At 40.3% G+C, this 27,793-nt stretch overlaps 3 protein-coding genes across 3 annotated transcripts; 1 reads left to right on the top strand and 2 right to left on the bottom strand.

Annotated features, from left to right (window-relative positions):
• Positions 1 to 135: 135 nt before the first annotated feature.
• LOC122051389 lies at positions 136 to 4,649 on the top strand. Its single transcript, XM_042612514.1, has 6 exons — positions 136 to 514; positions 2,588 to 2,678; positions 3,374 to 3,543; positions 3,654 to 3,681; positions 3,771 to 3,879; positions 4,273 to 4,649. Exons 1-6 carry the CDS (start codon positions 242 to 244, stop codon positions 4,352 to 4,354), a joined length of 753 nt encoding a protein of 250 aa, XP_042468448.1. The 5' UTR covers positions 136 to 241; the 3' UTR covers positions 4,355 to 4,649.
• Positions 4,650 to 5,089: 440 nt separating this feature from the next.
• On the bottom strand, positions 5,090 to 7,465 carry LOC122051388 (histone H3.3). The gene is made up of 5 exons (XM_042612513.1): positions 7,333 to 7,465; positions 5,885 to 5,956; positions 5,727 to 5,803; positions 5,552 to 5,642; positions 5,090 to 5,455 (listed from the first exon to the last, which is right to left on the bottom strand). The coding sequence occupies exons 2-5, from the start codon at positions 5,954 to 5,956 to the stop codon at positions 5,285 to 5,287; spliced, it is 411 nt and encodes a 136-aa protein (XP_042468447.1). The 5' UTR covers positions 7,333 to 7,465; the 3' UTR covers positions 5,090 to 5,284.
• A 1,064-nt stretch (positions 7,466 to 8,529) lies between these two features.
• LOC122050258 (pentatricopeptide repeat-containing protein At3g12770-like) lies at positions 8,530 to 10,197 on the bottom strand. Its single transcript, XM_042611180.1, has one exon. It carries the CDS (start codon positions 10,195 to 10,197, stop codon positions 8,530 to 8,532), a length of 1,668 nt encoding a protein of 555 aa, XP_042467114.1.
• Positions 10,198 to 27,793: the final 17,596 nt, after the last annotated feature.

Here is a 27,793-nt window from a genome sequence, read left to right as displayed (position 1 = left end):
AACTTTGATTAAATGTATTAAAATAATATTATTTTTAAATTTAAAGTACATCTTTTAGATATATATAAAAAAGAAGGAGTATATTTTAAAAACTTAAGTAAATTTGGGGCAGAAAGTAAATATTTCTCATAAAAATGCAGGAGTCGGAGATAGAACCACGGAGGCAACACGGCACGGCACGGCACGGCAGTTTGGAAGCCCTTTTCGGTCTCCCCATCAATCGCCCTCAAGCTCCATCGCCATGGATGCCGCCAAATGTTCCTCCCCGGCGACCCCTCCTTTGAATCCACGAACCGCTAGCCCAGCGCCAGCCAACGACGACTACTTACGCGTCAGGCGACGGGCCCTCGAGGCCGTGCTAGAAAATTGCAGGAGGGCCCTCGAATTGCTCGAGAACCCCGACCTGGATCCTGGTATCTCCATACCCGAAGCTCAGAACCCTTCCGCTCCGGCGGATCAGGGGGATAGTTCGCCGCGGCGATCGCGATCTGCCATGGATTTAGAAACCGATGAGGTATGTGAGGGATTCATTAAGGAAATTTCAATAATCTCAAATCTAATTCTGATTTCCGGTGATGTACGATTGAATTGTGAATATTTTACTGGATTTGATGTACAATCTAAATTAAGGCGCATAAACTGATTAACTCATCACATAATATGTATACTATCTCTTAATGGTGTGTTTAGTTGGACTGAAATAAGAGGAAAGGAAAAGAAAAAATTATTATTATTTGATCTCCTTTACTTGGATGGAAAAGGAAAACAAATTAATTCTATCCAATTTCTTTGTTTCAATTTTACAAAAATTGGGTGTAAATGGAGGGAAAACAAAGTTTAGACTTGTTGCTACAGAAAACAAGGTTTACTCCTTTACATTCATCCAAGTAAACAAGATAGATGGAAGTGGATAAAGGAAAATTACTATAATTCCTTGATTTTCTTCTCTCCTCACTACTTTTCTCTTCTACCTTGTTCCCTTGAAAATTCTTATACTATCTTAGCTTATACTTGAAGGTGTCAGAACTTCACATGGCAGATTTGTTTAATTAAATTGCTAGAATTTTTGCTTCTAAGATAGTAAAACTTAGCTGAGAAATACCACATTATTTAAAACAGTCAAATTTTTTAAACTAGTTCTTGAAATAATTTTCCGCTGATGCATTCAGAAATTTCCTGCTTACCTTCCCTAATGTCTTCCACTGCAATAGTAAGTGTTTGTACATTGTGAACTTGTTGATACACATAGCTAATATTTGAATTTGCTAAGAATGAAAAGGTAGATATTCTTGTGACATAGCACAACAGACTAACAAGATGAACAACCTCATATAGGAAAAAAATTTCTCAAAGGCAAGTAGAAATTTCCTTAATTGCAAGATAATTATTATATTGACATGCTACTTTTATAGGATAAAACTGGAAATAAACAAATTAGGAATCACAATAATTCTAATTAATTGTCCCAAATGGAGCGAGTAAATCTGAAAATACAATAATCTCAATTAATTGACTAACTTAAAGAAAATATAGAAGACATGGCAATTCACCAAACAATTCAGATTTAAAATTCAGCCAAATTAAATCCTTGAATCCTTCCTGATTGGCATCACCTTGTTTAGTAGTAATTTATTTATTTATGAGAAGTTTTTATGGTTAGTGGTGTTGATGTAATATCAGAATGTACCTTTACGGTTCCATCATCTTTCTAATGTCCAGCAGACCTGACTAACTAATCTTCCTACCCCAACTTGTATGAGAATGAGAAGTCATTTGATATTGTAAAAATATTTTTTTTTTTCAAAAAATATCTCAGCCATGTCCTCCTACCTGGAAATTAAAAGACATGAGATTGTTTCATAATATAAAATAAAAGGTCCTTTTTTATTATCTTTCCAGGAATGGAAGGTTGCTACAATATGAAGCTAAAAAAACTATAAAAGATTAGAGTTTCCTTTTTATTGTTTTCATTTGCTAGCACTACAGTCAAGAAGTAGAATGTTTGACATCCTATGCAGGTTGTTATTACATCCTATGCAAGTTGTTATTGAACTCCTATTGATTTTTCCATTTTGAAACTAAGGATTGAGTTGTTTTGAAATATCTGTGATGATTATTACCATTATCTTGGAATTTATAAAGCCAACTCGGCAACAAAAATATATGGTAATAAAGTCCAACCAACTTTATGTTAAGCAAGGAGACAAGAAAAGTATGTTTCAGACTGCCTATCCATTGCATTTGTACTTCTGTACTAGCATTCTGCCAAATCAATGTGAATCAGTTCCTGATATAGAAACAACACTTGTTTCAATTATTTCTATTCTTCTGTATAATTCCTTGCCCATTTGTTTAATGATCAATTTTTGTATATACAAATGGGTAAATGTTTATAGATACTTGCAAGATGAATCCACTTATACAAGTTTTTAATCAAGGGATGATTTTTTTTCTTCGTTTTCAAAGCAAGAATTAGTTCTGTCTCATTGTTATTGAAATGACATTCTTTCTTGAATGACATTTTTTCATAGGTTGTTTTTATCATAGTTTCATTTCAATAGTCTTTATTGTCCATTTGTTGTGTCAGCTATGTTCCCTCCTCAAATCAAAGGTAGAATCACCAAACTTCTTAGAAAAGCTTGGAAATATCCAGTCTTCAGTTTCTCAAAATATTCAAGGTACGCCAACCTATATGAATGCCAATCAAAGGTGAAATGCCTAATGGATAACGTCATTTTTGAAAATATTGAAGTTTTAAAAGTCTGTTATAATGCTAAACGAATGGTAAAATAAAAATGTTTTGAGGTTCTTTATTACAAAGTCATTAGTATGTATTTATTAGGTGTAATAAACGAGGTAAAGTTGGACCATATTTTAGGGAAATTAGCCCTTTTTTTTTGTTTTATAAAAGGGCCTTTCGGCCCCTCATGTAATTTATTCTGCAATTTCACTAAAATTTCCTCTTAGCGAGTTTTTAATCTGTGATTTGTCCCTAGTGCTACAAAGTGGCTTTAGAGTCTCACGTTGTATCAGTACCTCTCAACTACTATGGTGGCAAGTAGTTGAGAGGCACTGATACAACGTGAAGACTCTCAACTACTATGGATTACATGGACGGTGTGGGTCGTTGATTGTCACACACAAATAACAACTTAATTAAAAAATTTCATTCTATTTTCTTATTATTAATGGTTATATAACTCGTCATCTAGTAACAATCATCCTACTATTCTTTCTCATAGAGAGTATCTCTTTGTTTCCAAGTTTGCAGATTCTTCAATGTTCTATTTAGAAATTTCAAATTATAGAAAATGTGTATTGCATTATTTTGTATTATTGCCCATGAAAGACTAATATGCTTTCTGGTTAGCAGATGATAATGCATCTTGGAACATTATTACTGCCACGGACTCATGGGAAGATAACCACATTGATGGGGACAATGGCTCAGATGAAGATTATGTTCTCGTGAGTCAAGAGGATATTGTTGACAGCATAGCATCTTTCATGGCAGCTTACCTGTTATCACTGAAGCAAACTAAAGTATGCCAAAACTCTTCAAACTGAAGTATAGTCAGTATTTGCTTCTTTTTCCATCTATTTTATCTGCGGTATGTCATTTAATCCATTCGATGATGTTGTTCATTCGGTAGGAATTAAGCCCCAATCAACTTCAAGAAGGTGAGTTATATAAAAGTACTCGTGGCATCATAAGAACTATTGGAGTGTAGAAAATTGCTAACGAATACCCTTTTTTTCTTGTTGTATAGCTCTTTGCAAAGCATTTTCAGTAAAGAAGAGGAAGAGCAGACTCTGGAAGGCATGGGAGGGAAGCCAAGTTATTTACAATGTTGCCTCTTGGGGTGCCACTGCCATAGGGTAAATATCTCCTAATCTAAACACTGGAGTTTTTTCAATTTACTGGTTTTTCCTTGAACCAGGGTATCATGCGGCATCATCTGCCACTTTACAGAAAGGTTGTCCTAAAAAATTAGTTCATTGGCGTAATATATTTGTTGTGTTCGGAGGTTTTATTATTTAACGTTTTTGTTGGGTACCTCCAAATGTTATCATCTAGTATATAGTAGCATTTACATAGGTTGATGTCTTTAAGGCTGATTCAGTGAATCCAGTACCTTTGTTTTTAAGTAAACAAATTTGGAGCCCAACTAACATAAACTGGGTTGCATCAATTATATATTTCTTTCACTTAATATAAGAAATCAAATATCGCTTGCCATTATGTAGTTGACGATAACATCTTGCCTTCAGGATTTACCAGAATCCAGCAATACTGAAGGCAGCCACTGTTGCCTTCTGGTCTTCTTGCCGTGTTATCTCAAAGTTACTTTAAGGCGAATCTGGCACGTCCATAAAATGGAATTTGACGTGGTGACATCGTTTGTCATCGCCAAAATGGTCCGTACGAAGAAGACTCTGCAGACTTTAATACGGCTATTATTGCTCTGCCACGGCTGGCATCTAAATCCACCGTCTGACATGTAATTATTGTTTGTTGAATGCACAGAACGGGATGCTGGTGTTCAATCGCTTCTCTTCTCTATCAAATTTGTTTTTCTAAATGTAAATGTCTTATTCGTTTGTGTACATATGTATAACATTTGCAATATGTTAGGAACTTGATCACATACACATGACTCGCTTAGCTCTAACTCATAACATGCCAGTCGTCTAGCCATGTTCATTAGTGTTGTAACGTGTCCAAACAATTTTCGCTCTCAATAGAATTCTGTAAGATGCTCGACATAAAATTTTATAAAAATACAATCGTCACATAAAAACAATAGACAAAACAGACCTGTCAATTAACAGAGTTGCATGTTCCCTATCTTTAAATTTTCACAAGCTTATATCGTCACCAATCAGAAACACGATACCCATTTCCAAATCTATGACACGAACAAAAGATACATTACTGGATTTCATATGCACTACTTCATGCCTAGCATTGTCATATAAAAGAACACTTGATTGAATCATTTTGAAAGAAGGATCATAAAGACAAAAAAAACATATGCCAACTGGGCACACCAATATGTTAATCATAAAAAAAAAACACAAGCAAGCAAAGACAAAATGTCAAGCAACTAATTCACATCGAGTAGTAAGTCTGCATCAGTATATTCGCAACAATCACAAACATGCTGGACCATATAGTGCCACTGAATAGACCAATTACATAGCAGTCATAGCGGGATTATATTCCTACAGCATTCAAAATGATAACAGCGGAGACTGACTTCATGTTCAGCAATGTCAAAGATCAAGCCCTCTCCCCACGGATCCTCCTAGCCAGTTGAATATCTTTAGGCATTATAGTGACCCTCTTTGCATGAATTGCACAGAGATTGGTGTCCTCAAAAAGCCCCACGAGGTAAGCCTCAGCGGCCTCCTGCAGTGCAAGAACAGCATGACTCTGGAAACGAAGATCAGTCTGCACACACAATCAAAAAAGCCCAACACAGCATGAGAAATACATCACTGATGAAAGTGTAACACTAGAAAAGAAGAGAAAAAAAAAATATTTCACCTTGAAATCCTGTGCAATTTCCCTCACGAGCCTTTGAAAAGGCAGCTTCCTGATTAGGAGCTCAGTGCTCTTCTGGTACTTACGGATCTCACTACACAGCCATTCACGATTTAGATGCAACTAACAATACAACAGACCTACAGAAATAATATTAAGCCATGCAACAAAATTTTACCGAAGAGCAACAGTTCCAGGACGATAACGATGTGGCTTCTTCACACCACCAGTGGTAGGGGCAGACTTGCGTGCAGCCTGAAGCCACAAGATAAATATTATTGAAAAACGCAAATATAAAATTCAGAAAGGCAAGTGAATTTAAATCTAACCACTAACCTTTGTCGCAAGTTGCTTTCTGGGAGCCTTCCCACCAGTTGATTTCCGCGCAGTTTGCTTTGTACGAGCCATCTGACACACAATATCATTTTGTTACTAACAAAGAAAAATCACGCGCATTAAATCCATCACCAAAACAGGCGCACACGCACGCGAACACTATTAAATGCAATAATCACAATTCCAATACACCATGTAAATATCATTGTCTGCACAAACTAATATGTAAACACAAATCAAGATCACCAGACACCTCAAAGAAGATAGTGGTATGGATCATATCACAACATCAACCACAGTTCAGCTGATTAAATGCATATCTTGCCCAGATCACATAAAGATCACAGCTAGAATCACGACATCAACAAAAACCACTAAAGCAACCAAGAAACACATGGCGTCAATGTTTCCTATAAAACTCACCCCCCAAGAGATCAGCAGCCAGCATCAAGAATGAAACCGCTCATTGACAAAGAAGAACAAAACAGCACACATCATAGATATTCTCTTCAATACAAACTTAAGATATGAAAAAAAAAAAAAAGGGTAAAATACCACCACAACTACTATTTCATTAGTGACTAATATAATCAAGGAAAACAAAATTGGACACCATTTTAAATTTCTCACAAATTACAAAACACATTATAAAAGCCCCTATTTTGTTACAAAACAGTGTTGTGATTAGCTTAATTACTAATTCTAATCGATGGTAAAGAAAATATCAGTTAAAGCTTGACTTAATAACTAATTATAATTGATGACAAACATTAAATTAAAATTACAAGTTTCAAACTATTGAACAATAAACATTAACAATGTATTATATAGCACATATAAATTCAGTACTAACTCAGTTTAGTATTAACAAAACAAAACCTTGCTCTGTAATTCGATTAAATATTTAACGTTTAAAAGAAATTACAAACAAAATACAAACTGAACGAGAACTGTTGTTCCAATCCGAGCTATCAAGCTACATGTTTGTAATTCAGCCAATGTCCATAATACCATAAGCACCTCAACTCGCATTCATATTATGATGATATACTTACCATCATTTTGCAGTCCAATTGGACAAAAATATACGAACAGGATTACACTTTCCAATCATCCGTCTTGTCAACCTACCGTTATCAACGCATAGATAACATAATTCCATCCACCGATGACTATTCACCAATCGTTTATGCATTATGTTGCAGGAAATATTTGAAATAAGCAAAGAATTGCCGAAAACAATGCATTCGCATCGGCCTAGAAGAGAAACTAGAATTTCGTTTCTTGCATCGGAAACCACCACCAAAGTTAGAAGAGAAATCCAACCGATAAACGCCTAAAATCCAACCTATCAAAACGCTAGCCCTAAGTCCCTAACTTAAAACACGATTTAAGAAATACATAATTAGAAAGAAGTGAAGAAACTGGATACGAAAGGAAGCTCATACCTCTCTCTCCCCCGAAGGCAACTCCCCGAACGACCACGATCCAAAAGTGGTACGAATTGGGGGCGCAGCAGTATTTAAAGGGAGCGACGAGCCGAGGGATCGATACTTTGATTTTACTTCCAATTGGACGGTGGAGATGGTCGATTTGTGTGTTTCCTTTCGGCTCTTTCAACGGTCGAGATCGTTTCCTATGACCGACTCGGATCGCGGGGGTTAAACGATGGAATCCTATTGGTGGAACTCTTTGGTGCTGGATCGGGAAGGAGCTGGCTGCATCCGACGGCTGATACTGCTGCGACGCGGTCGCTGGAGGCGCAAGGTTTCGAATCTACGGACTTAATTGCAAGGTATTTTCGAATTATTTTACCAATTGTATATATATATAATTTTCTAGAATTGTAAAATTATATTTTAAAATATATAACAATTTTTATGACCACTAACTTAGGATTAACTTTTGTTTTTTAGCTTACCTACATCGAACATATCAAACAACAATATTGATATTTACGTTTTTATTTGTTCTAGTAAAGAAAATTATAGTTTCTAATACAATAGAATAACAACGTCAATGCAATTTATTTAATTAAAAACAAATATAACTATTATAATGAAAATAAATTCTTTTAAAGAAGCAACACATATTGTCCCATTCATTTAATTCTGCTAATATTTTTTTTTTCCACTTTTAGCATTTTTCGATAATTAAGATGAGGAGTGAACCGTGTGGGCTGTTAAGATGGCAGATTCTACCATTGCTGCCCCAAAGCGCAAGCATACATGTTGAGTTTTGTTATTTTGAGATGGTTTAATGGCTAATGAGGTGTTATTATAAGATCTGAAACTTGAATCTCGATAAATATCTCTATGCGTAAGTTACTATTTCAAAAATTAATAATCATCCATAATTTATCTTGATCTATATTAACCTGAGGTAAATTGACAAGTCCCTTCGGGGCGGTGCGATGGTTAAGACATGAGATGTTGCCACATGAGGTCTTGGGATCGAAACTCGGCGTGACCGAACATAATCTCCCCCATGTCTTGGTCATTTGCACTAATAGCTAGTAGTCATCCGTGATTTACCTCCTCCGTATTGACCGGGGAAGACATTGGGACGAGCGAATCACCTTTTTGACACACTAAGACAAATGGACAAGCACCGTGCATGTCGAGTCTCCGCAAACTAAATATAATTCATTCAAACAGTTTGTGATCCAAGCTTCCATTGCCTGCTCTAAACCTGTGTACCATTCCACCAACTTCGATCCAACTGTGACCGGCATCTTTCGATATATTCCTTTCATCCATTAACTCTCTGACGGCATTCGCCTCCCGCCACTGCTTCCCTGCAGAGTAGATGTTCGACAGTGCGATATATGATCCGGAGCACTCTGGCTCTAGCTCAAAGAGCTTCTGCGCGGCAATTTCCCCGATAGTTGAATCTCCATGGAGTTTACAGGCGCTGAGTAGCGCACCCCATACAGAAGGTCCTACCTTGCATGCCGATGTACTTATAAGTTCATAGGCTTCCCTCACCATTCCGGCTCGCCCGAAGAGATCCACCATGCAACTATAGTGCTCCTCTCTGGTTGGTACTCCATATCGCTCCTGCATCGAGCAAAACAATCTCCGTCCATCGTCTGCAAAGCCCGAGTGGCTGCAAGCTGATAGGAGACAGGTGAAAGTAATGTGATCAGGATGAACAGAGGCAGATTCCATGAAATCAAAAACTTGCAGGGCCTCCAGACTGCGCCCGTGCTTTCCGTAGCCGCAAATTAGTGAGTTCCAAATAGCAACATTCTGTTTAACGGTAGACATATCGAAGGCAGTGCGACCAGATTCAATGTCGCCACACTTTGCGTACATATCAACGAGGATCACTTGGACAACCTCATCGAAACCGAATCCCTGCACGATTGCTTGAGCATGAAACTGCTTTGACAGGCCGATCAAACCAGAATGTGCGCATCCGCCGAGCAGCCCAACAAATGTAGATTGATTCGGCAGCAATTCCTTCGAGCACATTTCGGAGTACAAAGATACGATGCCCTCTGTTATCCCAGCTCTTCCATACTTTGATATCAAACAGTTATAGCAGACTACATCTGTTTGAGGAATTCTGTCGAACAGCAGCTGGGCGAGACCCAGGCTCCCATTTCTAGAATAGAAATGGACCAAGGAGCTCCCAACAAAAGCATCAGAATCCAATGCCCACTTCACTGCAGATGCATGGAGCTGCTCACCCAGATCAGGCGTAGCATTGCTCAGCATCAAACTGAGGGTGTGGGAATTCGGTGCGATGGCTTCGCACAGCATCTCTACAAATAGGTGCATCATTTCGCTCCGGTAGTGCCCTCCGTCAGCATAGGCCTTCAGCATCACAGCCCAGGCAACAATATCCATTTCAGGCATTTGGTCGAACACCTTCCGTGCTTGCGACAGAAACCCACACTTAGCGTAGAAACTCACGAGGGAGCTCTCCGAGCAGCAGGTGCGAGCATTCCCTCCGGTGCGTCTTATCATGTAGCCGTGCAATTCCCGGACGGCGCCGAGTGAAGCGCAGCAGTTGAGGAGGGTAGAAAAGGTTAGGTCCTGGGGTTTACGGAGGCTGCTGCCGGAGACGGCAGCATCGCCAAAGAGGAGGAGGGCCTCGTCAGGAAGCCCATCCCGAGCGCGTCGCCAGGTGGGGGCGGCGGCGCGGTGGGGGACGGTCCTTTGCGGCGTTTCGTCGAACGATGGGAGGGCGCTAAGGGGCCGCAGAGGTTGGCGAATAGCAACGTCGTTGAAGGGAGTGGAGGAGCGCGAGAGAGCTGCGAAGGCGGAGAAATTGGCGGGGGCGGTAATTGGGTCAACTACCAGCATTCCAGTGAGTTCCAATTTTCAGAGGAAAAAAAACAAGTCATTGTCTCACCCTTATAAAACTTTTAAAATGGAAATAAAAAAAAAATCCTTCTTTGTTTTTTTATGAAATAGATGAAATATTAAGTAGGAAAAAATATATACTTTTTGCTTTGGTTCGTGGTAATATTAAACCATACATAAAATACTCTTAATTTTACAATATTAATAATTTTATTATTGTAATAAATAAAAGTAAACTCACCTACTTAAAATAAGATTATTCACGTTGAAATGAATCATTCACATTAATAAAGTATTTTTCACATTAAATCATATTAATTTCTTTTTGTGTCGGAAGGAATAATATTAAATAAAATTCTTTTTGATGATATTATTATACAGATTTAAATCCAAAGGATTCTGGATTTATCTTACTATCTAACCAGATTCGGTTAATCATAAACCACAATAACATTTGAAAACTTGGAACGATATAGTTGGCCAGTTCACCCTTTCAGATGTCCAAAAATATAATTTTGTCACTTAATAATGCAAATTGATTTATAAATGAACTTGAAACAACAACTTCTATGTAGGAACAACATGTTTCGAAGATAAACAGTCATTTTGTTGCATTGAACTCTAACCACCTTAATGTAATTTCTCTTTCTCTGCATGTTTTAGACATTATAATTATGTACAGCCAAAATGGCATTTAGTCGATATATTTCTTAGTTGTCATTGACTAAAGATCTATCAATCGGCATAGCCAATAAATGACTAGAAAAAAAAATGGTATATCAAAATCAACATAATACGAATACTATATCATAACAACATGATATTACAATTCTTTTTAATACAAATATACAATTTAAATTTTACATAGGTCATAACATCACACTTACTCCAATCAATTTTTGTCTATCATAATTTTACATCCAACCATAAATCTATAAGCTCTGATATATCAAACTTTCGGTATAGTGCATTACAAAAAAAAACATAATCTAACCTGCAAGATAAAATAAGCGTATTAATAAAAAATATTTGTAATGAATAATATAATAAATAAACAATACTTATGATTTACTTTGTGTGAGGCCATTTACTTGAATCGTTTGAAATTCTCTTGAAGAAATAGATGGTAAACATTGATGTCACATCTCAAAGTATGAGGTATTTAGACTCTTAAGAAACTCCACCTATATATAAATGATCTTAGTAATCAATACAAAAGAATATATAACTTAATACTTACAGTAGTCTCAAACATAGAAGTGTATTTTCCTTTATCGCCAAGAGAGTTATGATGTATAAATAAACCTTCTTCCATCTCTATGATCATTAGATGTCAATAATCATCTTTGTTATTAAGATGATAGAAGATTATATCTACTAACCTTATATTCATCAATTTAAATAGTTTGTTGCAATGCGTCGATATCCACCATCTCAAACATTGCCTATGTAAATAAGATCCATTTTTAGTGGACTACATACAAGAAAATTTAAATAAAATTAGTTCAGATAGTCAAATATTTACAGTAAACTCAACCCCATAAAATATAGATTAACAGTATGGTGTGTCAAACGTTTTGACTTTATTTGCTATAATTGTAAAATATGTATTTATGCAATCGTCATGAGTGTTATGAGTTCAATCAAAGATTGTCATTAAATCTTACATATCTATTGAGAAAATAGAGTTGAACCATACTAGAAGCGTTGTAGCCCTACATAAACCAACAAAAATATATGAACAATTTATAAGTTGTTAATATTATTGAATAATATTTACAAATTTTACATTTGTAACAGCTACGAAAAATTACATTCAAATATTTTTCTGGGTTGATAGTGAAATTTAACATTCAAATGTATTATTGTCAAAACAACATAAAAAAAAGATTTTAAAAGTATTATTCTTATTTTATACATTATATAAGACTTCAACAAAATTAATCAGCATTGTTTTGCATACTTATGTAACTATGCTATCAATCAACTCACTTTAATTGACTGAACTTCAATAATGCATCTGCTACCACATCATCTTTATTTTTTTCTTAAAACATGTCTTCACTTGCTGAATAAATACATACATGAATATGTCATCGAGGAACAACAACAAAAATTAACTACAATCAACCCTACCTTCAATATTTTAGTTTTGACCTTCTGAATCTCAGCAAGCCTAATTTGTTGATTTGATGAAACTGTAGCAACTATGTTGGGACAAGGGCTTTTACAATGTTATGCTGAATAATTCCCTTACCTTTCTCTTCCCTTTGGTTATTTTTTTCTATCAGTTTTCTTTCTCTTGGTAGCTGAAGGAAATTTAAGAGTTGGTAGTGGCCCAATACTCTTTCTGGCACACATCTTCCTTCTTTTTTTGTGTTGGTGGATTAGGCTCTATGGCCTCTTTATCCGGAGTAGGGGCTACTCCAACCTCTTCTGATACCTTACTCTGTAGCTTGCTTTGGAGCTGTACAATTGTATTTTCTTATCAACTATGATTCTATCCTTTTTACCAATGCTAATTTCAGTATTACTGGAATTCCTATCTAGTAATTCAAATAGTTCCATTATTTTTGTATCATTCTGTTCAATACCCTTGTTCAATTCAACAACTAAAGTTTGCATATCAGTAAGTTGATCATCTTTTACTTTGCAACATTGACATTCTACTTGCTCCTGAACATACTTTGCTATAAGCTCTTGAACATCTTCTGCTTGCTTAGGAAAAGCTTCAATAATGCCAAAGTATTGTGCAATTTGATCATCAATTTACATTTCCACATCTGCTAGGAAATTAATTGATTACAGATGTTCCTCTATATCTGATGGAACTAAAGTTTCTATTATTTTTTTTATGAAGGTAGTTGGGCAATCATTATCTTTATTGCAAATACATGTGATATTTTCTAGTTCCATCGGCATATTCTTAGAAGGGCAAAGTTCTTGTGTGGCTATATGATTTTAACATGTTCGCACATCCAAACATGTAATACAATAAGTATGGTTATAAATTTTGAATCAATGAAGTTACAGTAAAATTTAACAAATTACAGCAAGTAGGTGTGCAAATCCTTTTAGCATTGAAGTTTGATTTCCCTCGGGCCCCTATAGCTTTGGCCTTTGGAAAGCATCACACCTATGACCTCCATTTATGGGTTTATGTAGTCATATACAATCTTACACCAATTATATTTACCTATATTTTCAAAGTCATCTATAGAATCAAGTAATGATTTTACTGGTAGTCTAGATATACTGCTAGTAGTAGTAAATAAAACACATATAAAAAAATATAAAATAATAAATTGACAAAATAAAGTATCAGATTTAGGAGATGGTTCTAGTTGTTTATTGATGTTGATCAGTTTGTTCTCTATTTTCTTCTTTGAATACTCCTAATCCATGAAATGTTGAAGGTAGAGTGGGATGGAGCCGACATCCAAATGCAAAGGAACTTCATCATCATGATCCAAAAGTCCTAGAATCAGTGTAACATCTTTTTTTGTGAACCTAATCTTCTGATTTTGAAAGATGAAACACTTAGCATCATAATTCCAATTGTCAAACATATTTTGTACAAGGCCTCTGATGTTTGCAATATGCGGTATGTTTATTGCCCAGGCAAATGGGCTTCTACTTAGCAACTTCAACCGTCAATTATTTGGTTCTAGTGCTTTTATGAACAACTTAAATTGCGGGATATTACTTTTCCATTGTATTTTCTTATAGTATGCACAAGTAGTAGAGGTTATATGGGATGCTGATGGCAAATGGGCTTCTACTTAGCAACTTCAACCGTTAATTATTTGGTTCTAGTACTTTTATGAACAACTTAAATTGGGGGATATTACTTTTCCATTGTATTTTCTTACAGTATGCACGAGAAGTAGAGGCTATGTGGGATGTTGATGCACTAAGCACCATTTAATTCGATAAAATGATGCATTACAATGTTAGTTTTGAACAATAAAATTAAATGATAATTCAGTTAGTTTTAATCAGAATGTATTGATTACATTACGTTGTAGCAGCTACGATTTTCTTATTTTAGGATTTCCACATTGTAGAAGTCACCAAATCGTAGCTGCTACAACGGTTCTTGGAACCAGAACATTGTAGTAGCTACGAAACTGTAGCTACTACAATGTGCTAAACCCTAAACTCTAAGACGAGGCAAAAACATAGAATTAAAAGATAGATAGCAGAATATAGGCATGTATATGTAGATGAATAGCCATAGGTAGGTGAGACAAGTCAACACCGAGGGAGTTGATCAGCGAAGATGGTGAAGGGCAGCGCGAGGGAGCTCAAAGGAGGAGGGTTCATAAATCTTTGAGTTGTTAAGAGGGAAAGAGGAGACGAAGGGTTCGGAATATTTAGGTTTCTTAGAGAGAAAGGGGAGACGAAGACAGATAGAGTTGATTCTAACAGGGCGCTGCTACAATAGAAAAATTTTAAAAAATGATGACATAATAATATTACAGTGATAGTCACGCAGGATATTAATTCTCTCTCTATATATAGCCTCGCGTACTCTACTCTGGAAGAGAATAAATCATGAGAATTTATTTTATTCTAAATTTTAAATGATAAATATTATACCCAAATATTTGACACCCAATGAGCACTTAAAATTTTTTCGGTTTAAATTTTATTTAGCTCGAAGACTATAGGCAAGATATGTGTATATATGGAATCCTTGCTTGCATTGCATAATTGATCCTGTCCGGAAGCTGAGTCGGATGGACCGTCGGGTGAGGTGGATGGAATGTTGATCAAGTCACGATGTTCCGGAGGGGAGGGGGTGTGCTAAGATGGCTTCTGTATTGACCAAGTCTTCAAAAGTCCTCTGGTCAACGCTACCTGCAGCCAGCGATCGAGTCCCCCCGGTCCCTGATACTTTGAGGCTCGAGGCGGATCTAACGAATGTATAAGTAACAGGCTAATACTAAAATAATGAAACAAATAAGGAGTGAGTAGGGCTATAAATGAACCAAGCGTTCGTGAACAAGCTTGGTATTCGGCTTGGTAAGAGCTTGTTTATATTCGTTCAATATACATAAGATTAATTAAACAAACAATCTTGAACAACTCGTTAAGCTAAACAAACAAGCTTGAACACATATGTGTTCAGCTAGTTAATGTTCGTGAACAATGTTCATGAACCATATTTATTAATAAAACTCTTTTCAATATGCTAAATAAATAATAAAATAAAATAAATAAATAAATTTAAATTATCAATCTTAATAACCAATCAAACAATTAAAAGTTTCAAACAATCAAACAAGCTTGAATTGAGAGTTTGATAACATCTAAACGAACCAAGCTCAAGCCAAGCTTGAATTGAGAGCTTGATAACATCTAAACGAACCAAGCTCAAGCCAAACTTCAAACAAGCTCAAGCTTATAAAAAAAATAAACCAAGCCAAGTTTGAACACTCATTTCAAAAACTTGGTTCATTTTAAGCTCGACTCGACTCGACTCGGTTATCTTATTAAACAAGCTTGAACACTCCAAAGCTCGGCTCGGCTCGTTAACAACCCTAGGAGTGAGTACGGAGAACGTACCATGGCCCAGGGGGGCGCCCTCGGATGGGACGCTGTTGAGTTGTCGTGATCCGGAAGAGTAGATGATATCGAGCTGGATGAAGAGCTGGATCTGACGACGTGGAGTCGGACGCAGCACGAAGCCGAAATACGAGCTGCAGGTCGGGAGATAATAGCGACATGCAGACCGAGATAAGACATCGACACGCAGGCCGGGATAAAATTTCAGCAAGCAAGTCGGGATAAAACGTCGGCACGCAGGCCGAGATAAAATACCGGCACGCAGAACAAGACAAAACACTGACACGCAGATCGCGACATACAAAATATCATACAAGTAAGGGCAGAATATAACGACAACGCGGGCTCGAAGCCCCGATCCACATAAGAATCATACGACAGTAGCAGATCAGACATCAGACCGAGATTGGGCGTGTATGATAGTTTATATCGAATGTCCACTCAACTTCGGATGCACACCGCGGGGTGGATTGGGACCCGACCGCCACGATGAGGGTCGACCGTGAGCAACAGTAGGCAGACGATGTCGGAGACGGCGCTGAATGGAGGAGACACCCTCCACCTCGACATGAGAGGGTGACTCGTGCTGTGAAGCGCTGTAGGGGACCATGGGGGAGGAGAGGGGTGGTTCTGAGGCAACTCCGGCGAGGAGAGGAGAAGTAAAGGGGCGGTGGTGAGCACTAGTGATGGCATCGCGAGGTCTGCCCGGCGACGATGAGCGCTGGTGACGGCGTCGTGAGGAGAAGGAAGAAGAGGGTGCGGTGCTGTGCCCGACGTCTCGAGAAGGAGGAGGAGGAAGGTGCGGTGTTGTGGCCGGCGTCGATAGAAGAGGTGGCGACACCGTGAGGAGAGGGAGAGGAGAAGAGGTGGTGGCCGGCGTCGGCTCCGGCGACGGCGTCATGAGGAGAAGAAAGAGGAAGATCCATTTTTGGGTTCCTGTTGGTGGCGGCACCCCTACGAACGAACCACCCCCCCTGTTATAGTACCCATTTCCTCTCTTAAAGCCCTAACCAGCGACAAGACCAAAATACCCTCCCATCTCCACTTAATTACCCCTCTGCCATATATCCATATCACAAGCCTCCCCCTCAAGTCTAGTCGAAGGAGGCCCAAGTCCGACTGACTAGACATATCCAAATGAAACACAGAATCACTACTGAATGTAGAGTCATATCGCGGATCTATCATATAACGCCGAACGAGTAGCTGTGGATGATGAGTACCAGGTAAAGCGACGAAAAAAAATAAGCACTGACCGAGTGATAAAAGACATATCGAGTGAGTGTTGAAAGAGTGATCTGGCGAATGTCGAGCGATATCGAGCAAACGATCGAGAGATGCTGAGTAAAACGATCGAGCGACAATAAATCATTATCGGACGATCGAAAAAGTGTCAACCGAGTGATAGTAAATTATGACCGGGCAATAGAGAAAATGATGGACAAGCAGAGCCGTGAGCATGACTGAGAAAAATACTGACCGAGCATCAATAAATCGTGACCGGGTAATAGAGAGAATGATGGACGAGAAGAGCCGTGAGTGCGACCAAGAAAAATACTGACCGAGCATCAATAGATCACGACCGGACAATAGAGAAACTGATGGGCGAGCAGAGCCATGATCGCGACCGAGAAAAATACGGACCGAGAGTTAATAAATCGCGATCGAGCAATAGAGAGACCGATGGACGAGCAGAGTCGTGATCACGACCGAGAAAAATACTGATCGAGCGTTAATAAATCGTGACTAGGCAATAGAGAGACCGATGGATGAATAGAGCCGTTGTCGCGACCAAGAAAAATACTGACCAAGCGTTAATAAATCACTACCGGGCAATAGAGAGACTGATGGACGGGCAGAGTCGTGATCGCGATCGAGAAAAATACTAACCGAGCGTTAATAAATTGCGACTGGGCAATAGAGAGACTGATGGACAAGTAAAACTCTGAGCACGACCAAGAAAATACCAACCCAGCGACAATAAAATCGCGACCGGGCGACTAAAAAATGTCGACCAGATAAAGAGACAATCGTCGAGATGAACTAAGATGTCGATGACGAATGGTCGCAAAACTCATGAGCATAGCGAAAGCGGATCCCGTGAACGATGCGAGCATGGAGCCAACGAGATTGAAGGCAAACGGGAACAAAGCCCTTGAGCTGAGCAGGCGCAGGGCTCTGAATCGAGCAACGAGTGAGATGAGTGTCGACCGAGCAACAGCAGTGAGTGAAAACGCGAACTGAGAGTGTCGGGAGAGCGGAAAGTGAAACAAGTGTGATGAGTGTCGGGCGGAGTGGAGAGTGAGGAGTGAGTGTTGACTGAGCAACAACGGTGAGCGAAAACATGAACTGAGTGTCGGGCAGAACAACAAGTGAAGCAAGTGTGATGAGTGTCGGGCAGAGCGGCGAGTGAGGGGTAAGTGCTGACCGAGAGGTCGTTAAGTGTGAGAGCATACTCACTAATAACTCGCACTGGGGCGAGAGTCTGGGACCCGACTTGCCGATCGTTGGGCGTGAGAGCATGCTCACTTATAACTCGCACTGAGGCGAGCGTCTGAGACTCGGCCTGCCGATCGTTGGGCGTGAGAGCATGCTCACTTATAACTCGCACTGAGGCTAGAGTCTGGAGGCGCCAGATCATGCTCACTTATAACTCGCATTGGGGCGAGAGTCTGGGACCCGACCTGCCGGTCGCTGGGCGTGAGAGCATGCTCACTTATAACTCACACTGAGGCGAGAGTCTAGAAGTATGAGAGTATGCTCACTTATAACTCGCACTGGGACGAGAGTCTGGGACTCGATCTGCCGGTCATTGGGCGTGAGAGCATGCTCACTTATAACTCGCACTGAGACGAGAGTCTGGAAGCATGAGAGCATGCTCACTTATAACTCGCATTGGGGAGAGAGTCTGGGACCCGACTTGCCGGTCGTTGGGCGTGGGAGTATGCTCACTTATAACTTGCACTGAGGCGAGAGTCTGGAGGCGTGAGAGCATGCTCACTTATAACTCACACTGGGGTGGGAGTCTGGGACCCGACTTGTCGGTTGTTGGGCGTGAGAGCATGCTCGCTTATAACTCGCATTGAGGCGAGAGTCTGGAGGCATGAGAGCATGCTCACTTATAACTCGTACTGGGGCGAGAGTTTGGGACACTGACCGGGAAGGTCGTTGGGCGTGAGAGCATGCTCACTTATAACTCACACTGGAGGGAGAGTCTAGAATGCCCGACCGAGAGGTCATTGGCGATACTCCTGTCCGAGATCGGTGGTGTTACTCTAGTCCAAGACCGGTGGCGATACTCCGGTCCGAGACCGGTGGCGATACTCTGGTCCGAGACCGGTGGCGATACTCTGGTCCGAGACCAGTGGCGATACTCCGGTCTGAGACCGGTAGTGATACTTTGGTCTGAAACCAATGGCGATTATCTTGACCTCGAACGGGGGAGGTAAGAGATGATATACTCCGATCTGAGACCGATGGCGATTATCTTGACCTCGAACGGGGGAGGTAAGAGATGATATACTCCGGTTCGAGACCGGTGGCGATAGCACGACCCCGAACGGGGGAGGTAAGAGATGATTTACTCCGGTTCGAGACCGGTGGCGATTATCTCGACCCCGAACGGGGGAGGTAAGAGATGATATACTCCGGTTCGAGACCGGTGGTGATAGCTCGACCCCAAACGGGGGAGGTAAGAAATGATATATTCTGGTCCGAGACTGGTGGCGATTATCTCGACCCCGAACTGGGGAGGTAAGAGATGATATACTCCGGTTTGAGATCGGTGGCGATAGCTCGACCTCGAACGGGGGAGGTAAGAGATGATATACTCCGGTCTGAGACCGGTGGCGATTATCTCGACCCCGAACGGGGGAGGTTAGAGATGATATACTCCGGTCTGAGACCGATGACGATAGCTCGACCCCGAACAGGGGAGATAAGACACGAAGTTCGTAGAAGCGGAGCCCATAACAATATGAGGGAGCAGGGTCCGTAGCAATAAAAAGAAGCAGAGCACCGTGGATGAAGGGAGCAGAGTCTGTAGATGTGAAAGAATGCAAAGCAGGTAGAGAATATAGAGCATATAGTAATTAGAGTGAAGCGCTTATAGCAGTAAAAGGATGCAGAACCTCATGGTGAAGGGTGCAGAGCCTGTAGTAGTAAGAGGATGCAGAGCCTCATGGTGAAGGGTGCAGAGCTTATAACACACCTGATCGGGTGGCTGGGTCCCTGGTCCCTAATTGGAGAGTAAGGCTCCTAGCCTATAATCAAAGAGTGAAGCTCCTAGATCCTGATCAGGAAGTCGTACTGCGAGTCAATGATCAGGGAGCTGTGTCCCTAGTGTATGAGCGGGGAGCTATGTCCCTAGTGTATGGTTGGGGAGCTGGGCCCCTAGTGTCCGATCAAAAATCGAAAGTCCTAGTCTTTGATCAAGGAACTAGGTTCTTACTCTTATCAGGGAGGTATAGCAAATCCTATAACCGTAAAAAGAGAGCAGAGCGCATAACATACCTGATCGAGAAGCTGTGCCAACCGGTTAAGGGTTGGTCTTGATCCCTTGACTCCCGAATACCCGTGGTGTCAGGGATAACATGTGATGGAAAAACTAACCTGTCAGCCAGTTGATGCTCTAACTCAATTCCTCAACTCCCGAATACCCGTGGAGTGAGGGTAGAAGATAATACGTTCGTCAGAATCCTCCGAGACTTTGATAATGGCAGAGAACCTCCCAACGTCGTCCATCTTCACGTTTCAGAATAGGTGAAGGAGATTTCCACAGACGACGCTCAATTGATCTTGTCCGGAAGCTGAGTCGGATGGACTATCGGGTGAGGTGGATGGAATGTTGATCGAGTCGCGATGTCCCGGGGGGGGGGGGGGGGTGGTGGTGTGCTGAGATGGCTTCTGTGTTGACCAAGTCTTCAAAAGTCCTCTGGTCAACGCTACCTGCAGCCAGCGACCGGGTCCCCCCGGTCCCTGATACCTCAAGGCTCGAGGCGGATCCAACGAATGTATAAGTAACAGGCTAATACTAAAATAATGAAACAAATAAGGAGTGAATATGGAGAACGTACCCTAGCCCAAGGAGCGCCCTCGGATAGGACGCTGTCGAGTTGTCGTGATTCGGAAGAGCAGATGATATCGAGCTTGATGAAGAGCTGGATCTGACGACGTGGAGCCAGACACAACATGGAGCCGAAATATGAGCTACAAGTCGGGAGATAATAGCGACATGCAAACCGAGATAAGACATCGACACGCAGCCCGGGATAAAACGTTGGCACACAGGCTGGGATATGATAGCGACAAGTAGGGCGAGATAAGACACCGGCACATAGACCAAGATATACAAAATATCATACAAGTAAGGGCATAATATAACGACAACGCGGGCTCGAAGGCCTGATCCACATCAGAATCATACAACAGTAGCAGATCAGACATTAGACCGAGATTGGGCGTGTATAATAGTTTATATCGAATGCCCACTCAACTTCGGATGCACACCACGGGGTGGATTGGGACCCGACCGCCACGATGAGGGTCGACCACGAGCAACAGTAGGCGACAACATCGGAGACGGTGCTGAATGGAGGAGACACCCTCCACCTCGGCAGGAGAGGGTGACTCGTGCTGTGAAGCGTTGTAGGGGACCATGGGGGGAGGAGAGGGGTGGTTCGGAGGCAGCTCCGACGAGGAGAGGAGAAGTAGGGGGAGGTGGTGAGCACTAGTGATGGCATCGCGAGGTCTGCTCGGCGACGATGAGCGCTGGTGACGGCGTCGCGAGGAGAAGGAAGAAGAGGGTGCGGTGCTGTGGCCGGCGTCTCGAGGGGAAGGAGGAGGAAGGTGCGGTGCTGTGGCCGACGTCAAGAGGAGAGGTGGCGGCACAGTGAGGAGAAGGAGAGGAGAAGAGGTGGTGGCGAGCGTCGGCGTCGGCGTCATGAGGAGAAGAAAGAGGAAGGTCCGTTTTTGGGTTCCTGTTGGCGGCGACACCCCTATATACAGTACCCATTTCCTCCCTTAAAGTCCTAACCAACGATAAAACCAAAATGCCCTCCATCTCTACTTAATTACCCCTCTGCCATATATCCATATCACATAATAATCAAATATTTTATTCGGTCTTTAATTTATTTAGTGGGCGTAATAAAAGATCGGACTGTATACTTCAAAAGTATTCAAATTCTACTGTTTTTAAAAAATAAACACAAAAATTTAGATTTATGTTATTAAGTTAAATAATTAATTGATGCAAAATGATCATATATGACCTACTAAATTATCATATGTATTCCTTTTTTTTTCTTTCTTGCAGATTCCTCACCTTAACTTTCCATCCAAGTACACACCCAAGGGATAAGCTTATTTTTTAAAATAATTAAAAGATCATTTGTACGAGTTCCAAATGCCTCAAATAAGACGAGATCCAACCAAATTGTTTTAAAAAAGAACGAAAAAAAAACCAAATTTAGCGACAAGTTGCACTTAAAAAAGAAATGCACAATGAACACTTTCACACCAAACACCACCTTGAAGTTCGCCACATTAGAACACTCCTGTCTCAACTAAACAAAGACTTCATAATACATAGTCAAGTGAAGAACACAAGTGTTGAGTTTTAATTCACATTATTTTTTATGCTTTTAGTCTCACATTGTTAAGCCAAGAAGATTGGAATGCCTTATATATGGGAGTCCTTCCATCCATGCTTAGCAATGTTAAGGGGACTTATACGCATGCGCGGGCTGAGCCTAAATCAGGTGGTTTCGGGGAGTTCGAGTAGGAAATTCATAAACCGGGTGCGACGCACGCAATCATCGCGCGCAGGGGGGTGCAAATCCCCAGCTCGTGGGCCTCACGCTTGCGGGCGACCTGGTCTGTTTTCTGTTCGCGCGAGGAAGCGAAGCAGCGCGACGACATCTGTTTGATTCTGCCCGCGTCGCGTGAGGATGCGAAGCAGTGCACCCGCGCGTGAGATGAGGAAGCAAAGCGTGCGTCGCTTCCTCTGCACTGCTTCAAGTGTATAAATAGCTTGGTTCTGCGATCTGAGGTTGAGTCCGAGTGCACCATTCGTCTGGAGTGCACCTATGAACGGCGCGAGCGGTTGTCGGATCTTGGGAGGAAGACAATCGGCAAGTCCGACGCTTCAACCGGAGATACACAAATTCTTAACCTTCTCTTATTACCGTTTATTGCATGCTTGTCATTTATTGGTGTCATTATAGATTACTGTGTTAGCGTAATCATATTACAACAATCGATCTTCCTGCACGACCAAATTCCATGGACCTGTTACATGTGTTGTTTATGATCAACTTTTGAGTAAACGAGAGATCAAATGCACAACCATATCATGTTGACTCATCGGATTGAAACACTGTCGTTTAAGATTCTGTTGAAAATTGGACCAACAAACAAGTAAATAAATTACTTGTCTTACACTAACAATAGCAACACTACAACACCTTTTTGTGGATCACTCACAATTCTAAGACAAAGAAAAAAAAAACTTTGACTCACAAATTGATACTTGATTGATCAATGAAATTAAATACAAGGTAGAGTATTTATAGTACTCTTCATACAATCTGGACCGTTCAATTAAATTAAATCCTAACCATTGAAATTCTAATTCTTATCCATGAAATGAGAAAACACTCTTGACCACACATTTAATTTTATCTTTTACCAGGTCATCATCTTTATCTATTAGAAAAATAAATAATTAAATAGCAAATCTTATCTATAACTCTTATCTTTTATTGGATAAGTTTTATCCTTTATTTGGGTTGGAGTTGATATTTAACACTCCCCCTCAATACCAACCCTTTGTACTATGCCGAGTTGATCACGAAACATTTTGAATTTGCTGGCGCTCAAGCATTTTGTGAACAAATCTGTAATTTGATCATCTGTACTGATTTGTCTCATCTCAATTTCTTCTTGGAGAACTTTTTCTCTGATAAAATGATAGTGCACTTCAACATGTTTAGTTCTTGCATGAAAGATTGGATTTTCCGCCAAACGAATTGCCGATTGATTGTCACAATTTATTGGAACTGCATAATCAACTAGTTGATGTAGGTTATTTAATAGTTGAATCAACCATGTGGTTTCTTGAGCTGCCATTGCTGCTGCTCGATACTCAGCTTCAGTGCTTGATAATGATACAGTTGGTTGTCTCTTGCTGCACCAAGAAACTGCTCCAGAACCAAGCTTAAATAAGTAACCAGTTGTTGACCTTCTGGTGTCATGATCTCCTGCATAGTCAGCATCACAGTAATCAACTAACTTACAGTCTCCAATTCTTTTATACACAAGACCATAATCAATTGTGCTCTTCACATATCTTAGTATTCGTCGAACTGCTTCCAAATGAGGCTTCATTGGATTTTGCATGTACCGACTTATTACACTAACTGCATAAGAAATATCAGGTTGAGTTAAGGTTAAGTAGATGAGACTGCCTACCAATTTTTGATACATAGTTGTATCTTCTAAGCTCTTTCCTTCATGTGCACACATTCTGAAATTTGATTCAACAGGTGTTGAGATTGGTTTGCAGTCGAGCATTCCGAACCTTTTCAACAAGTCTTTGGAGTACTTTAATTTTGTTGACAAAGGAATATTCCTTTTTGTGTGCGGTCAATCTCTAAACCAAGAAAATGCTTGAGTTGTCCAAGTTCTTTCATTTGAAAACAGACTGATAAATTCTCTTTTGTCTGAAGAATTTCTGATCCATCATCACCGGTGATGACTAAGTCATCAACATATACAAGCACGATAGCTAGTTTTCCTTCATTTGATTTGACAAATAGGCTAGAATCTGCAGATGTTACTAAATAACCACTCTGAGTTAGAAATTCAGCAATCTTACCATACCATGCCCTAGGTGCTTGTTTCAATCCATAGAGCGCTTTCCGCAGTTTACACACATATTCAGGATGATGTTGGTTCTGAAAGCCTATTGGTTGAATCATATGAATTTCTCGATCCAATTCTCCATGAAGAAAAGCATTTTTCACATCCATTTGCCACAGATTCCAATCTTTGTTGGTTGCAAGTGCAAGTAGAACTCGTACAGTTGTAAGTTTCGCCACCGGACTAAACGTTTCATCATAGTCTAGTCCGTACTGTTGAGAGAAGCCACGAGCTACCAATCGTGCTTATACCTTTCAATTGATCCATCTGGACGACGCTTTATTTTGTAAACTCATTTGCACGAAATGAGTTTCACATCTCTTGGTTTTGGTATGAGATCCCAAGTCTGATTTTGTTGCAGTGTATCAATCTCTTGTTTCATGGCTGTCATCCACTCAGAACATTGTGATGCTTTTTCAAACGTCTCAGGCTCTACTGCTTCTTCAACTATGGCTGAATTTGCATATTTTGGATTTGGCCTTCGTGTTCTTGTTGACCTTCGGAGTTGAGATTGTGGAGTTAATTCTTCCACTTCATTAGGCCTTTCTTCTTCATTTGGATATTGATATATGCCGGTTTGCCAAGGACTCTGAGCCACTCTTTGCTCTGCATCATTATCATTTGGACCTCCTGATTCATCTGAACCTGATTGAAGTTGAACTATATGCTCCCTCATCTTTTGTTGTACTTTATCTTTAAGGTTTTTAGATTCTGGCAAGACCTCCTTCTCTGTGGTCCACCAAGAAGATGCTTCATCGAACACTACATTTCGTGAAGTGTAACATCTTTCGCTTGTTGGATCGCAACATTTCCACCCCTTTCTCTGGCTATCGTATCCCACAAAGATGCATCTAATAGCTTTCTTGTCAAACTTGCTTCGTAAGTGATCAGGAACAAATACATAACATACACATCCAAATACTCGAAAGTAACTAACTGTAGGTTTTTTGTTCCATAACTTCTCAAAGGGTGAAATAAATTCTAACCTTGGTTGAGGAAGTTTATTGATGATAAAAGCTGCAGTCCTCGTTGCTTCATCCCAAAAACGTCCAGGTACATTCTTCTCATGCAGCATACTCCGACAAATTTCTACAAGATGTCGGTTCTTTCTTTCTGCTACACCATTCTGCTGTGGTGTGTTGGCACAAGTGTATTGATGATATACTCGACTTTCTCTCAAGTATTGAGAGAACTCTTTTGAGCTATATTCTCCTCCATTGTCTATGCGCAAGCAACATATCTTTTTTCCCAATTCTCCTTCGACTGACTGCTTGAACTCTTTGAACATTGAGAAGGTATCAGATTTTTCTTTCATAAATAAAATCCACACATACCTTGAGAAATCATCAATGAATGTCACCATATACCGCATACCACCAATTGACGACTGCTTAACAGGCCCGAATACATCAGAGTGAACTAACTCCAATGGTTCCTTTGCTTTTAACTTTGACTCCTGATATGGTAATTGGTGTGCTTTACCATACTGACATCCTGCACATATTGTGTCTGTTCGTATGTCTAGTTGAGGAAGTCCCTTGAGCATTGACTTCTGCATCATCATGTTTAATTTGGAATAGTTAACATGACCTAGCCGCATGTGCCATATAACTGCTGTCTCACTTTTTCTTGTCTTGTCTATATATGCAGACTCTGCTGACATCACGTAGAGCGACTCTAATCGTTGACCCTCCATTGTTGGTGTTTCTGAAATTTTGAGGTTTCGATATACCTTTACATTTTCAGGACCAAATAGAACATAATGACCTGAAGATGTTAATTGGGCCACAAACAGTAAATTCTTCTTCATTCCTGGGACATGATAGACATCTTGAAAAGGCACTTGGTTAGAATTATATCGAGGCGTAATTACCGTCTTACCAACATGTGCTATTGGTAACCTTGAGTTGTCGGCTGTAACCACCATACGAGCTCCTTTGTATTGAGATAAGTTTTGCAATTTTTCTTTATCACCCGTCATATGATTTGAGCAGCCTGAATCCACTATCCAATCATTTTTGTAGTCAATCTGTTCTGGCGTTGTTGTGAGAGCCAAGTCTTTTTCCTCCGTAGCCATCAAAGCTTCAGCATCCCAATCATCTTCGCTATTCTCTTTAGAATTGGAAGTAGCCGTGTTGCTTTGAACGAACCTTTTCTTGGACCAACAATCTTTTGCCATGTGGCCCACCTTCCCACAATTGTAGCACTCGCCAGAAAATTTTTTACGATCACCATAATTCTTCGAGGCTCCCCCTGGACGAGAGCCTCCATTCCCATGATAGATTTTTCCATTGTCGCCATCCTTTTTAGATCTACCAGTGTGCCGTTTGAAGTTGCCTTTATTTTTGTTGGTGTAGAGCGCTTCTTCTTCATCTTTTAGTGAGAGTCCTCCCATTTCCTTAGCCATAGCTTCTTGACCTGCAAGTAAATTTTCAAATTCAAGAAGCGATGGCTGTGTTGGCCATCCTTGTATAGCAGCAATAAATCCTCGATATTCTGGCCTCAAACCATGAATAATTATTCTTTTTATCCTTGCTTCCCCAATAGGAGCTGATGGATCTAGCTCTGAAATTTCGCGACATATCAACTTCACCTTGCGGAAGTATTGGGCAATCGTCTTATCACATTGCGCTATTGACAATAGCTCGTTCTCCAGAAGTTGTAATATTGTATCATTCTTCTTTGAAAAAAGTGTAGCAAAGATATCCCACACTTCCTTTGGTGTTTTGGCATCTCGGATGTGCTCCAACATTTCTTCTTTTATTGTGATCTTTAAGGCAAACATTGCTTTACCTGCCTTAATCTTCCATTTTCGCAAAATGTCATTGGCGTCTTCTGCCGGCTGCGTAGCTTCACTACCACCAACAACCTCCCAAAGATCTTGACCTTGTAGGTAAGACTCCATGCATGTTGCCCACGTGTTGTAGTTTTTGTTGTTGAGCTTCTTGATACCTCCTACTACTTGAAGGTCCCCCATCACGTCGAAAAGCTTTGATTATACCAAACAAGTTTGAAAAAAAAACTTGTAAAGCATAAAACTCCTCACAATCTAAGATAGCTCCACCAAGAATAATCCCTGATTAACCTGGCTCTGATACCAATT

Source organism: Zingiber officinale, chromosome 3A (assembly GCF_018446385.1).
Source record: "Zingiber officinale cultivar Zhangliang chromosome 3A, Zo_v1.1, whole genome shotgun sequence".
In the NCBI taxonomy this organism is placed as follows: domain Eukaryota; kingdom Viridiplantae; phylum Streptophyta; class Magnoliopsida; order Zingiberales; family Zingiberaceae; genus Zingiber; species Zingiber officinale.
Note: the sequence above shows the minus strand (reverse complement) of the source record. Positions and strands in the feature narration are given on the sequence as shown.